The 15,302-nt window shown below is 36.9% G+C and overlaps 1 protein-coding gene across 4 annotated transcripts in view; it reads left to right on the forward strand.

The window, feature by feature from the left end:
- The window catches only part of LOC127658850 (signal transducer and activator of transcription 4-like), a 31,733-nt gene extending 17,076 nt beyond the window's left edge, over positions 1-14,657 (forward strand). Inside the window, exons 10-24 of one of the 4 annotated variants that reach the window (XM_052148378.1) lie at positions 4,722-4,814; positions 4,971-5,030; positions 5,207-5,227; positions 5,811-5,901; positions 6,859-6,900; positions 7,925-8,008; positions 8,686-8,784; positions 9,014-9,158; positions 9,305-9,357; positions 9,460-9,554; positions 9,999-10,135; positions 10,298-10,489; positions 13,666-13,711; positions 13,819-13,921; positions 14,109-14,657. In XM_052148378.1, coding sequence (XP_052004338.1) covers positions 4,722-4,814; positions 4,971-5,030; positions 5,207-5,227; positions 5,811-5,901; positions 6,859-6,900; positions 7,925-8,008; positions 8,686-8,784; positions 9,014-9,158; positions 9,305-9,357; positions 9,460-9,554; positions 9,999-10,135; positions 10,298-10,489; positions 13,666-13,711; positions 13,819-13,921; positions 14,109-14,123 — 1,276 coding nt within the window. In that variant the 3' untranslated portion in view covers positions 14,124-14,657. Of the gene's footprint in view, positions 1-4,721; positions 4,815-4,970; positions 5,031-5,206; positions 5,228-5,810; positions 5,902-6,855; positions 6,901-7,924; positions 8,009-8,685; positions 8,785-9,013; positions 9,159-9,304; positions 9,358-9,459; positions 9,555-9,998; positions 10,136-10,297; positions 10,490-13,665; positions 13,712-13,818; positions 13,922-14,108 lie in introns of all 4 variants that reach the window. The other 3 variants (XM_052148377.1, XM_052148380.1, XM_052148379.1) reach the window with 3 other exon arrangements.
- Positions 14,658-15,302: the final 645 nt, after the last annotated feature.

Below are 15,302 nucleotides of genomic sequence, written 5' to 3' on the forward strand. Positions count from 1 at the left end.
ATGGGAAGAAAACGCTGGATTTTCGTGAGGTTTGTGAATTACATCTGTTTAAACGAGATATCTGCATATTTGCAGATGGTTTATAATAGAGGTTTTATTGATAGTTGCCTTTTATCATTAGAAAAGAAAATTAAAAGTTACAAGGAATTGCTGAGGAGAGGGTGATAGAATACGTGCTTTAGAGGTAAATAAATGAGTGTTCCACAGGATGATGGATCTGCTCAATTTTTGTGAGGTTAGTTTATTACATCTGTTTAAACGAGATATGTACGTATTTGCAGACGGTATACAGTGGCTCCGGAAGGTATTCACAGCGCTTCACTTTTTCCACATTTTGTTATGTTACATCCTTATTACAAAATTGATTAAATTCATTATTTTCCTCAAAATTCTACAAACAATACCCCATAATGACAACTTGAAAGAAGTTTGTTTGAAATCTTTGCAAATTTATTAAAAATAAAAAAATAAAAAATCACATGTACATAAGTGTTCACAGCCTTTGCCATGACACTCAAAATTGAGCTCAGGTGCATTCTGTTTCCACTGATCATCCTTGAGATGTTTCTACAACTTGATTTGGGTCCACCTGTGGTAAATTCAGTTGATTGGACATGATTTGGAAAGGCACACACCTGTCTAATATAAGGTCCCACAGTTTACAGTGCATTTCAGAGCACAAACCAAGCCATGAAGTCCAAGGAATTGTCTGTAGACAGGATTGTATCAAGGCACAGAGCTGGGGAAGGTTACAGAAACATTTCTGCAGCATTGAATGAGCACAGTGGCCTCCATCATCTGTAAATGGAAGAAGTTTGGAACCACCAGGACTCTTCCTAGAGCTGGCCGTTTGGCCAAACAGAGCGATCTGGGGAGAAGGGCCTTAGTCAGGGAGGTGACCAAGAACCTGATGGTCACTCTGACAGAGCTCCAGTGTTTCTCTGTGGAGGGAGGAGAAACTTCCAGAAGAACAACCATCTCTGCAGCACTCCACCAATCAGGCCTGTATTATAAAGTGGCCAGACGGAACCCACTGCTCAGTAAAAGGCACATGACAGTCCGCCTGGAGTTTGCCAAAAGGCACCTGAAGGACTCTGACCATGAGAAACAAAATGGTCTGGTCTGATGAAACAAAGATTGGCCTGAATGGCAAGCGTAATGTCTGGAGGAAACCAGGCACCACTCATCACGTGGCCAATACCAGAGCCATATAGAGAGAGAGTTGCGACAACGGAAGTTCTAAATGCTTGATTGTCACGTGATTCACGTAGACTTCAGATAGTTCCAGGAATTGCTTTGGCGGGCATTTCACACTGTTAGAGTAGAGTGACAGAACTGCGATTTCTGGTAATTAGTAGTCAATAAATGCATTTATTTGATATATTTATGTAACACACCGACATATGTATGTAGCATGAGTATGTTGTTACAGCGATGTTGTTTTTTTAAAGATCAAATCAGCTAATATTTGAGGATTAGTGTCCGCTTACCGTTATTTGCCTCAACTTATTTCAGGCTAGGGTTTCTGTTGCCTTTTTATGTTACCTCATGTTCATTGTTTTCACTAATCTCATGGTAACTAATGTCATATTTATGACTTTTCAGATAGTACAGAGACAGGCTGGTGACAGGTGATTTTCAGCTCGCACCGCACAATGGGTCAATGAACTATTAACTATTAGCTGCAGTTATGTAAATGTAACATTTAGTGAAATGAAGCTTATTGTTTACAATTCTTACAATTCTATATATAGTAATATAATTATTTATGTATTATAAATATTATATATCTAATGTATAATTCTTACAATACTTATTCATATACACAATATATTCAGCTTTAAAACAACTAAGCATACTCGTATATAAACTGCTGTTCAAAAGTAATGAGGCTGAAAATCCAGCTTGGCATCACAGGAGTAAATTACATTTTAAAATATAATACTTTATCCAGCTCCAATCCTTGCCTAATCTGGTAGTGATCCGATAACATCCCTTATCTCCTAATTTAATGAGTAATACTCAACTATAAGGTTTTAATTTACAAGTTATTTTTATTTAGATGTACTGATAATATACAGAATAAGATAATATTATTCTTTAAATGTCTCACCTTTTAAAAGTGCGTGCATAAGCGGTTTGTTCTGCTTCATCTCTACGGCGCGGCATGTGTTTGCTGCTACTTCCGGGAACTATTGAGAGGCTCCACGAGCCGCCATTGCTGTAAAAAAAACGTTCCATCGGAGTCAATGGAGTTGTCGCAACTCTCTCTCTATATGGCTCTGGCCAATACCATCCCTACAGTGACGCATGGTGGTGGCAGCATCATGCTGTGAGGATGTGTTTCAGCAGCAGGAACTGGGAGACTAGTCAGGATCGAGAGAAAGATGATTACAGCAATGTACAGAGACATCCTTGATGAAAACCTGCTCCAGAGCGCTCTGGACCTCAGACTGGGGTGAAGGTTCATATTCCAACAGGACAACGACCCTAAGCACACAGCCAAGATAACAAAGGAGTGGCTACAGAACAACTCTGTGAATGTCCTTGAGTGTCCCAGCCAGAGCCGAGACTTGAACCCGATTGAACATCTCTGGAGAGATCTGAAAATGGCTGTGCACAGATGCTCCCCTTCCAACCTGATGGAGCTTGAGAGGTCCTGCAAAGAAGAATGGGAGAAACTGCCCAAAAATAGGTGTGCCAAGGTTGTAGCATCATACGCAAAAAGACTTGAGGCTGTAATTGGTGCCAAATGTGCTTCAAAAAAGTATTGAGCAAAGGCTGTGAATACTTATGTACATGTGATTTAAAAAAATAAATACAAATTTCTTTCACGTTGTCATTATGGAATTTACAAATAATGAATTTAATAAATTTTGTAATAAGGCTGTAACATAGCAAAATGTGGAAAAATTGAAGCGCTGTGAATACTTTCCGGATGCATTGTATGATATTAGTTTTATCGAGATTTGCCTTTTATCATTATACAAGACAGTTAAAAGTTACAGTGAACTGTTGAGGAGAAAGAGGGAGAATGAAACATTCTCTTTTAATATTATGAGCTCAAACGAGTCTGCAGCGGACGGTTTAAATGTGACCGTGTTGCACACCGGTCTATTATTGTAGTAACATTATGGCACGTAACAACAAAATGAACCGTGAATGGTCATTTACATGTCTCAGTCGCTTCACATGCAAGCAGGTGATTTTCAGAGCCCTCAAGAAACAAATCGGCCAAACAGGAACATTTATCGGCCGATGCGATTAATTACAAAATTTCAAATATCGGCCTCTGCGATATAAAGTTCAACCACTACTTCTGCCTATAGTGAATGCTTGACAGGAATAAACACAAAAGACCTTATTCACAGTTGCGCCATCTTTGATTTGTAATAGAAATGACAATGAGACTGTGAGGTATAGACTTGCCATCTCTTCAATGGCACGCTCAGTATAATGCTGTAAAAAGCTTCTAGATCACTATTTTATTTTTTGTCAACTGAATGTTCTAGGAAATATATTTGTTCAATGTGTGGTCTGCTGAATGATCCAAATAATTAAACTGCAGAACATTCCATTGAAGATTGTACGTCTAAAAGCATAGATGCCACTGCTGTGAATAAGGTCTATAGACCATTTTCACAGACTGTGAAGGCTCATTTCTGCCTTAAAGGAGTATTCCGGGTTCAATAAATGTTAAGTTCAATCGAAAGGATTTGTGGCATAATGTTGATTACCACAAAAATTTATTTTGGCTCACCCCTCATTTTCTTTAAAAGAAGCAAAAATCTGGGATACAGTGAAGCACTTACAACTGAAGTGAATGGGGCCAGTTTTTGGAGGGTTTAAATGCAGAAATGTGAAGCTTACAAAAAATCACTTACATTAATTCTGCTGTTAAAACGTATGTATTGTTTGAGCTAAGTTAAAGTTGTTTAAATCTACATTTTTACAGTAATTTTATGGTTTGGTGATATCACATTGTAAAATTGGCTAGAACTTTACACAGAAAAGTTTAGTAAGTGATGCTGTCACACTAAAATCATGTTTACCCGCATATATTTTATGTCTTGTGGCTATTGTACTTGTAAGTGCCTTACTGGAACACAGATTTGTTATTTTTTTAAAGAAAAGGAGGGGCAAGTCAAAATACATTTTTGTGGTAATCAATATTATGCCACAAAAGCTGTCAATTGAGCTTAATTTGTATTGAACTGGGAATATTCCATTAATTTAGCAGGGCAAACATTTTTATTTAATATTTTTTAAAGATTTAATGCACATATATCACTATACTTTGTGACACATTACCCTTGCATTAATAATAATAATACAAATAAAAAAAAAACAGTCATCACTGCTGCAATTAAGTTTTTAAAACAGCTGGAGTCATCACTGTAAATTTGGCATCTGACTGCTGTAATCCATCTCTTTCTGGATTTTTTTTGTGTCTTTTTTAAAACCTTTTTTGGAAAGTTGTGGAAATGTAATAGTGGATTTTTTATTTTTTTTATGCTTTTGGAGAAAATAGGTATGTTCTCCTATTTACCGCTCTAGAAGTTTAACCCTTCAAGAAGTCCATATCGTCATAGGCTATATTCTATGTTCTTTTGGATTTAATATGGAGCAGTGTAAAAACAAAGTTTATATGTCTAAAGAAGGAAAGGTTGGAAATCTGGATTTCCATGTTATGGAAAAATCTTTCTTGGCTATGTTTTCAGTTCCTTTGTGGTGGAGAAACAGCCCTGCATGCCAACACACCCTCAGAAACCACTAATCATCAAAACACAAGTGCAATTCACCACCAAGGTCAGGTATGAAATACAGTCTTGCCCTCAAACACTGAATGTAAGCAAATCAAATTTTGCCAGATATTAGACAAAACATAACACATAACTGCCATAACACAGTTAACACACAAATACATTTTCTTTTTATGTATTTATTTCTAATTCACTGTCTCGTTCCAGATTACTTGTTAAATTACCTGAGGTAGATTATCAACTCAAAGTCAAAACAACATTTGACAAGTAAGTTCCTTGAATTGTGTATACATTATATCATTATAACCTGTAATCATTATTGCAATAACATGCATGCTTGTATTAAGCCTTTTGTTTTTAAATGACTTCTGAGAAGAGTTTGTATCACGTGTTTAGCCCTGTGTCATCTCAGTGTTTTTACTTTATTCTGTTTGTGTGTGCAGAGACCTTCCACCAGGCAAAGTGTGAGTGCACTCAACCTCAAACACAAGATGCAATTTCCTGTTGTTTATTTAGGCCACGTCTCAATATGAATTTTTCAGCTAAGGGTGTGTGGGGGAGGGGAACAGCAAAGCATCACAAGCTACATTCTTTAAAGGTGAAGTGTGTCATTTTTCTAATGTTAAAATGCATCCTCCTAGCCCAGCTATATATGCAGAGACAATTTTAAATAAGCCATTTGTTGGTTGATATTCCTAATAGTGTAAACACCATGGCTCTGTAGTGGTTTCAGAACATTTCTCTGTTTGTTTGAGCATCCTGACATTGTCCCAACCAATGGCTTGAGTTTGGGGCGAGATTATCTGTTCACCTGACAAACAGCAAACAGAGGGTCTGTTCAGGAAACCTGTGTGACAACAGTAATTTTTTTGCTGCTGCTTGTGGTGCAGAAATTACACACTTCACCTCTATAAATTCTACGTATTGGGTTATTGTAGTTTACAGAGGTTTTACAGCACTGTTTTATCCTCATATTAACTTATCACATTGAGATATAGTCCGATGCATGAGAGCAGTCTGAGAAATATTACTGATCTTTCTCTGCAGGAATAGGCAGTTCTTCATCCTCACCAACAACACCAAAGTGATGGATGTCGAGGAGTCGACTGGCTGCCTATCAGTAGAGTTCAGACATCTGGTACTTCAGTCTGAATTCTTGCACTATATTTTAGAGCAATATTGCTTATAAGGCTTTTGTAGCTTGGTATAAAATTTATTTAAGTTGTTTAAATGAATGGTTCACCCAAATATGGAAATTCTCTATTTTCAAAATGTTATTTTCCGTAAGACTCCGAGATTTGAGTAAAGTTTTAGATTACATTTATTTGATTAATATAAAACAGGAATGTAATGTCTCTCTTTGGCGTAAGCCTTGTCTGGCGTTCCGAAGTTGTTGTACTCGGAACCATCAGATCCTGCCGGAGATAGGAGGCAGGGGCGAGGAGCCTACTCCCGTGCAGGACGGGACTCAACTGGTGGTGGGGAGGTGGTGGAGGTTGCCGTGTTAGCACACTGAAACAGCAATGTGATAGATTCTGAGCGGACTTATAAGGCAATGGCTTACATGTGATTGGTTATGAGATACCTAAATGGTGCGATGATGTACAGCTGCTAGTCTTCAAACTAGAACTACGCTGCACTTACGTACATTCCTTGTCATTCCATAACTGTATCTTGTTATTTCTGTGTAACACAAAAGGAGACATTTTGAAGAATCTTCACACAACTATTTTCCAATTCATAGTGACCAGATCTGTCAAGCTCCAAAACAGGTTTTCAGATTATCAGTAAATAACAACTTACATTTTGGACCATTCCTCACAGATTTCATATGGCTTCAGAAGACTTCAAATATGCATCAGGCAAGTCTTATATGGACTAAGATTTTCTGGTGCTTTTTGTCCTTTTTGTAGCTTGAAAGACATGGTCACTATGTTGTTGTATGGAAAAGAGATTGTGCTCCACAGAAAAAATAACATTACAGCATAAAGGTTTGGAATGTCATGAAGGTGTGTTAATGATAGAATTGTCAATTTTGGTGAACTATTCCTTTAAGAAGCCAGATGTTTTAACAATTGTTTGTGTTCTGCAGCAGCTGAAAGAGAGAAAGTGTCCTACAGGAGGAAAAGGAAATGAGGTAAGATAGCTGCTGCTCCCTGCATATTATCTACTCTTCTGGCCCATATGTGAATTAATCAACATTATGACCTAGGAGAACAGATGTAGCAAGCCATTAGAGTCCCATCCAATGTCATGTTCTTTTTTTTATTATTAAAAACATTACAAATTGTTCAAACAGGTGTACATTTAATTAATACAGCTTTAAAAACATATTATACAAATAAACATGTCAGATGCATACGTCAATAAATTATTGACTAAATAAAATAAATATATATTTTTAAAAGTGAATCAAATTACATTATAGAAAAAGATTGTACATAGTAAATAGTTACAGTATTTATATTGCTTTGATATTTGTAATTTTGGATATCGTTTCCAAGTGTGTACAAATAAAACATTTTAATGCAGCCATTTTTTAAGTGCATTTCACATTATTTATATAATAATGAGCCATTATAATAAACAAATCACATATAAATACTTAAAAAAAATGTTTATCATTATCAATAAAAATAACATTTAACATAAAATCAAATTCTTCAAAATTAACAAAAATATTGACAGCTTCTTTAAAAAAAAAAAATATATATATATATATATACATACATACATACACTCTCCAAAACAACTGTACTGTAGGACACTCCCAAAATAAATGTTTAATAGTCTCAAGAGCATTTTTACAAAAAAAACAAATTATCTTCTACAGTAACTTGTGTTACGACTGTATCACAAGTGTCTTAACCAGATATACTCGATGGACAATCTTCCTTCACTTTATTTAAAATGCAATACTTCTGAGATGTCATCCATATTTTTACTCCAATAAAACATTTTTTTAAACAGAGAGTTCCAATAAACTGTATAACTGCAAGGATGTCCTTTGTTTGTTTACAACAAATGTGTCTGGTTCCATGTTAGTATTTGTAATGTATGTTATTCGCTGACCAACAGAGGGCAGTCTCAAACAGCACAACCTTGATTTTGGCAGTGAATTGAAACCTTGCTGAATCCTGTTTATTGACCTTCTATTGCAGGGTCCCCTGTCGGTAACAGAGGAGTTACACTCGCTCATTTTTGAGGCCATGCTGATGTTACAGGGTCTTGATATTGATCTTGAAGTATGTTTGACATTTCATTTGATTTTCTTTTTCACAAAAGCTATTTATTAAGTACAGTTGGGTGCACTCAGTAACAGTTTGCTTGTGTCATCTTGGACTTACAGTAACACCTAGTGTTGTTGATGCAGCATCATTCAAAATCAAGTTTTCAGTTACAGATGCCATTGCAGAAATTCACTGTTCACAATCAGCCATGATTAATTGAATCCAAGAGTGAAAGTATCCAATAACAAGACGGATACTGAGATTAAGCGTAGTATTCAGCTGGTCATGTGATTCTAAAATGGCAGCCCCTATGAGGGAGCCCCTGCACCATGTAGAATAAAACAGCATTTTTAAGGTTACTGATATTATTAGAGTCCTCATCTCATGGGAGTGGTCATGATTTTATACATGTGTTTCAAAATTACGACTAATTTATTTAGGAGTATGACCTTTTTTAATGGGTAAAATTACTGAGTGCAGTGAACCTCTAAGAGGTATCAGTCGCTACAGCTAGCAATGCAAATGTTATTGGTTTGATTCCCAAGGAACACACACATACTGATAAAATATGTCTTCAATGAACTAAGTCACTTATATTAAATGCATATAATTTACAAGTCTGTGTTACATGTTTATGTATTTTACATGATCCTTGGCACCTCTCACTGGGTTTATATTTTGCACCTATGCAGACTTGCTCCCTGCCTCTGGTGGTCATCTCCAATGTCAGTCAGCTCCCTGGGGGCTGGGCATCTGTCATGTGGTACAACTTGCTAACTAATGACCCAAAGGTAAGTTAGACTCACTGATGTAATCAGATAGCTGCTACTATTTGATTCACACACAAAAAAGAGCAAGCAGATTGTCCTTTAATCATCCAAAATATCTGCATCTGAAATACGGTTATGCTTTACTGATGTTTTGGATGGGGGTCTGAAACATCTAGGGGTCCTACTTAGTTACTTGTTTTAATCAGTGCTCAGACTTCTGTGTGAGATTCCTCTCTTCTGACCTTTCTAGAACCTTGGATTCTTCAGTAATCCATTACGGGCAAGTTGGAGCCAACTGTCAGAGGTGCTTAGTTGGCAGTTCTCAAGTTTTGCTGGCCGAGGTCTCAACAAGGAACAGCTTAACATGCTGGGAGATAAACTTTTGGGTACATTGTGTAGGTTTTTTTGTAACCTTTAGACAAAATAAAAAGGCTTTGTTTTATGTCAGTGTCTATTGTATTATACTGTGTGTTTACAGTTTCCCCCTCGTTGTTTCAAGAAAATGCTGATAATGCAGATTTTTGTCATTTTTTTTCTAAAGGTCAACAAGCATCTTATAATGACTGCCAGGTTTCTTGGTCCAAGTTCTGGAAGGTAATGTTGAATAAATCATTAGCACTTGATCTTTTCAAATTGAATATTAACATGAAAGCAAGATAATGTAAATCCAATACTGTTTCTTCCTGTGGCTCTCAGGAGACCATCCCTGGCAAATCATTTAGTTTTTGGCTGTGGCTGGACTCAATCCTGGACCTTATTAAGAAACATTTACATCCTGTTTGGATTGATGGGTCAGTGGTCTTGTTTTCTGTTGCTATTTTTACGTAGCAGATGGAATCTGAGTTACAATAAATAGATAAAATAAAGGGTGCAACTATCCATTTACTGGTGGGGGTATGCATTATCAATGTTGAACGTTTTAATTAAATATGGGAGAGCAAATTATGGCAGAATTACAATTTTTGGTGAGCTATTCCTTTAACATGAATATGTACAGTTGTACATTATCGCATATCGCAGTTGTACCCTTGATGGGCATTCATGCTGGTAATGATTAAATTGTTAAAGGACCATTGCATTGGTGCACATTGTTAAACATTATATCAACCTGCAAATGGTTTACTTATCGTTGACTACTAATTAACATGCATCAGCTTTAAACTTTTTTACGAGGCAAATCGGCAACTGCTTCCTGTTGCCTTTATCAATGGATTCTGTTGTTCTTTGTTACTCAGTTACATAATGGGATTCGTGAGTAAAGAGATGGAACGTGCCATACTGAAGGAGAAGGAGCCAGGAACATTCCTGCTGCGCTTTAGTGAAAGTCACCTCGGAGGAATCACCTTCACCTGGGTAGAACAAGATGAATATGGTGTGTTTTTTTTGTGGTATATGTTATTATGGATAGGTTTATTTTTGTAAATCAATTTCTGTATAGGCACACACCTTTAAGTTCAGGCTACAAAAAGTTGTAAAATTTGTCACAATGAAACCTGGCAGATATATGCTTAAAGTGCATGTACTCTGCCTGCAGGAGAGCCGAAGTTCATCTCTGTAGAGCCGTACACGAAAAACCGTCTCAGCGCCTTGGCCATTGCTGATATTATACGGGACTATAAGGTCATTGCAGATGGTGTTGTCCCAGAGAATCCTCTGAAGTTCCTTTACCCTGACATCCCCAAAGATGAGGCTTTTGGGAAACATTACAATAGTCATTCAAACAAAGGTATGCGGTCTACAAACTCTATTTGGTTTGACTGTAGAAGATACAGCATAAGTGAATAACATTAGGCTCGTTTTGTCAACTCAATTAGAGGTCCCTGGATAAAAATTGTGTTTATATGCAGTGTATATAATATATATTTAAGCAAAATCCCACGAAAAAGAGTGTGATATGGCCCTACATCAGCACTACTGTGATTCGGCCTGAAGTAACTGCCATTGCTAGTTCAAACCAAATGATGCGTCTAAGCCTTCGCCACTTTAGAACTAGTATCACGGCTTGGGATGTTTCTAACAAGTTATTGGAGAAACGTGTGTGTGTGTGTGTGTGTGTGTGTGTGTGAGAGAGAGAGAGAGAGAGAGAGAGAGATATGGAATGTTTGCCATTACCTGTTCCCACTCCAAAGCAGAGAAGCTGTAGTGTGTTAGTCAACTTTCTGTAGATAATGTCATAAGGTCAAATTCATCCTATTTTCTCAGTGTAAAAATATACGTCCAAGTCGGGGTATTCCTCCCTATTTTGAAATAACTAGTGCGCAAGAGTCTTTCACTATAGAATCCGCAATTCCCTCAATTTTTAACAGTATTTACTCTCTGATGTGGAAACTCCAGTAAGAGGTAAGCGCCTGGAGTTTTTGTAATTAATCAGTCTGTTGTGTCTCTCAGCTGTTTTGTTGGTTTAAAGCTATTTCCTAGCTTTAGTAGTGTAATAGTAATCCGAGCGATCACGTAGTGCTGATGAATAAAAACACTGACTGACGCTGACTCACTTAACATCTCCTGGCTCATATTACACACAAAAATGGTCTTTTGCAACCACCTGCTGTAATGTCATGTAATGTCATATGTAGTGACATATGTAATGTCACAAAATGAAATGTCATTTAGCTCTTACCACATATTCACTGCTCTTACACTTCAGTTTAGAAAAGTACTAACACAAGCGGAGTGATACAAACAGTGACGCGTCAGAGTGCTGATGGTGTCAGACCATCTGTACTCATGGAACATCTCTCGTCCTATCAGATTCAAGGACCGGAAATAACTGTTTTTATATATATATATATATATATATATACACAGTGTCTCACAAAAGTGAGTACACCCCTCACAGTTTTGTAAATATTCGATTATATCTTTTCATGTGACAACACTGAAGAAATTACACTTTGCTACAATATAAATTAGTGAGTGTACGGCTTGTATAACAGTGTCAATTTGCTGTCCCCTCAAAATAACTCAACACACTGCCATTAATGTCTAAACCTCTGGCAACATAAGTGAGTACACCCCTAAGTGAAAATGTCCAAATTGGGCCCAAAGTGTCAATATTTTGCTCAATAGGGTTTAGGTCTGGAGACATGCTTTGCCAGTCCATCACCTTCACCCCAATACTGCATCATGCTGGAATACTGCCCTGTGGCCCAATCTCCGAAGGGAGGGGATCATGCTCTGCTTCAGTATGTCCCAGTACATGTTGGCATTCATGGTTCCCTCAATGAACTGTAGCTCCCCAGTGCCGGCAGCACTCATGCAGCCCCAGACCATGACACTCCCACCACCATGCTTGACTGTAGGCAAGACACTCTTGTCTTTGTACTCCTCACCTGGTTTCCGCCACACACGCTTGACACCATCTGAACCAAATAAGTTTATCTTGGTCTCATCAGACCACAGGACATGGTTCCAGTAATCCATGTCCTTAGTCTGCTTGTCTTCAGCAAACTGTTTGCGGGCTTTCTTGTGCATCATCTTTAGAAGAGGCTTCCTTCTGGGACGACAGCCATGCAGACCAATTTGATGCAGTGTGCGGCGTATGGTCTGAGCATTGACAGGCTGACCCCCCCACCACTTCAACCTCTGCAGCAATGCTGGCATCACTCATACATCTATTTCCCAAAGACAACCTCTGGATATGACGCTGAGCACGTGCATCAACTTCTTTGGTCGACTATGGCGAAGCATGTTCTGAGTGGAACCTGTCCTGTTAAACCGCTGTATGGTCTTGGCCACCATGCTGCAGCTCAGTGTCAGGGTCTTGGCAATCTTCTTATAGCCTAGGAAGATTGGACATTTTCACTTAGGGGTGTACTCACATTTGTGGCCAGAGGTTTAGACATTAATGGCTGTGTGTTGAGTTATTTTGAGGGGACAGCAAATTGACACTGTTATACAAGCCGTACACTCACTAATTTACATTGTAGCAAAGTGTCATTTCTTCAGTGTTGTCACATGAAAAGATATAATCAAATATTTACAAAAATGTGAGGGGTGTACTCACTTTTGTGAGATACTCTGTGTGTGTGTGTGTGTGTGTGTGTGTGTGTGTGTGTGTGTGTGTGTGTGTGTGTGTGTGTGTGTGTGTATGTATATATATATATATATATATATATATATATATATATATATATATATACAGTGCCTTGCAAAAGTATTCAGGCCCCTGACCAATTCTCTCATATTTCCGAATTACAAATGGTACACTGAAATTTCATTCTGATTGATATTTTATTTTAAAACACTGAAACTACAAATCAGTTATTGTAAAGTGAGAAGAATATAATCTCAGAATACTATTCTGAGATGCGGGTTGGCACTGTTTTGGTGGCACGAGGGAGACCTACACAATATTAGGCAGGTGGTTTTAATGTTGTGGCTGATCGGTGTGTGTGTGTGTGTGTGTATATAAATGACATATATTACTGGTGAATAAAATACATTAATTAAGATGAAAGACATGGCATGGCATGGATCAATGCATAATGAGTAATCTATTGTTTTGTAGAGGGGGACAAAATGACAATTTTCACCTATGAATTTGGAGCCAAACTACAGGTTAACTTCCTGAAATTTGGTTGATTTTACATGACATAAACCATTTTATTGTGCTAAGATGGTTGCTTAAATTTCTAAGTATTGATAATTTTTCCTTATTTTCCCTTTATATATATTTTTGAATACTTGAAATAATAAACTCTCTTTATATAATCAGTGAAAAGTGGTTGGACAAAGTGTTTTTCTATGTATTTTAGACATCTCATCACTCATTCTTCACTAGTGACTGCACTAGATAATCTTTATCCAAGTAGTGTTGTAATATACTGTAGCATATACCATACTCTTGTGTGGAAAAAGGCAAATGTCATCTCTTAAAGGGGCCTCTATTTTTTGTTCTTGCAGTTTGTCCTTATTTCCCGACACACTTGGTTCCAGTTTCCCATCGGGAGTGAGTATCTGAATTCTTCTCAGTTTGTTTTCAATGTTGCATGATGATGAGATTTGATTGTGATGATTTTTGTTACTTTATTTTATTTTATTTTATTTATATATTAGTGGCCGAGTCCAACAAGCATGTTCCTCTCCTGAGCCGCCAATGTCTCCCGGAATGTTTGACATTCTCAGCCAGCAGCTCACTCCCTTCGAGTTTGAAAGCGCAGTAAAACATTTTTTACATTTTTTACTTATTTTGTGATGCATTAAAAACAAAATCATAGCTAGTAGGTAAACTGATGCCAATCAAAAATTAGTGGATCCTAACTGTCTACATAAAGCTTTAATATAAGCAAATTAATGTACAGTAACTGGAAAATGAGTTGACACTTGTTTTATTTTTTATTTTGCAGATGAGTTCACCATAGAAAAGAGCAACAACTTTTGTTTGGATCCAGGAGTCTGGGTGGCTTTTAAGCTTTCCATCTCCTCATTCCTGTTATTTTTGTTATTCTTATCTATTGTTTTCACTCTTCTGGCTCTGTGCCAATATAGTGAATCTCTTCTCTGTTTGGATTTTCTGACAAAGAATGTATATTGCAAAATACTGACAATATGAAAATGTATCATAGATGAATCATGTCAAAATTTGGGCTTGTAATGAACCATTCATTGTAAACGGTATATGGTTGAAGGTCTCATTATCTGTACAATTGCCTAAACGTTAATGTCTTAATGTTACAATGCATCTTACTGTACATATTTATGACGTAGCTCCTTGTTGCTTAGCAAGAATCTTTTTTAAATAAAAAATTATATGGTCTCTGCAATATATATATATATATATATATATGTATGTATTTTTTAGGGCTGTCAATCGATTACAATTTTTAATCAAATTAATTACATGGTGTCCCGATTAATTAATAGCAATTAATCGCATATACAAATATTTGCTGAAAAAGCCCCTCATATAACAACAATTCAATATATAAAGATTATACATATTTATATCAATATATAATTATACGTAGTTATCTTTAAATATTTAAGAATGATATATATATATATAATAAAAAATATTCAGATAATTAAAATGCATTACATTCTTGTAACCGAAGTGTTAATCATAAGACAATACTAATGCCTTATGATTAAGTGTTAAAGGGGTCATGACATGAGAAACCAAATTTGCCTTGATCTTTTGGTATATAAGAGGTCTTTGTATCATTAAAACGTCCTGCAAGTTTAATATTTTAAGACGTCCTCCCCATTCTAAACGAATCATTTATTTAATCAAGCTCAAAATACAGCTCGTTCTGGATTCATGGTTAGAAGTGACGTGACGGTTAGAAGTGACGTACCAGCGTTTGCATATGACCGCCTCCAGCACAAGATAACTACGCTTTAAGCGCAAGACAACTACGCTCATTTCAGTATCGCCGTCGCCTCACAAGTGTTCAGTCGATGGACAGCGAGCTCTGACAGAGACTACTTGTGCACAGGAAAATTACGATGCCACACAGATGTGCTGTTCCTGGCTGTGGTCAAACAAAACCTCTGAATAAGCTGCCGAAAGATCCAGACGTCAGGGAAAAATGGATGCA

Source organism: Xyrauchen texanus, chromosome 18 (genome assembly GCF_025860055.1).
Source record: "Xyrauchen texanus isolate HMW12.3.18 chromosome 18, RBS_HiC_50CHRs, whole genome shotgun sequence".
Taxonomy (NCBI): domain Eukaryota; kingdom Metazoa; phylum Chordata; class Actinopteri; order Cypriniformes; family Catostomidae; genus Xyrauchen; species Xyrauchen texanus.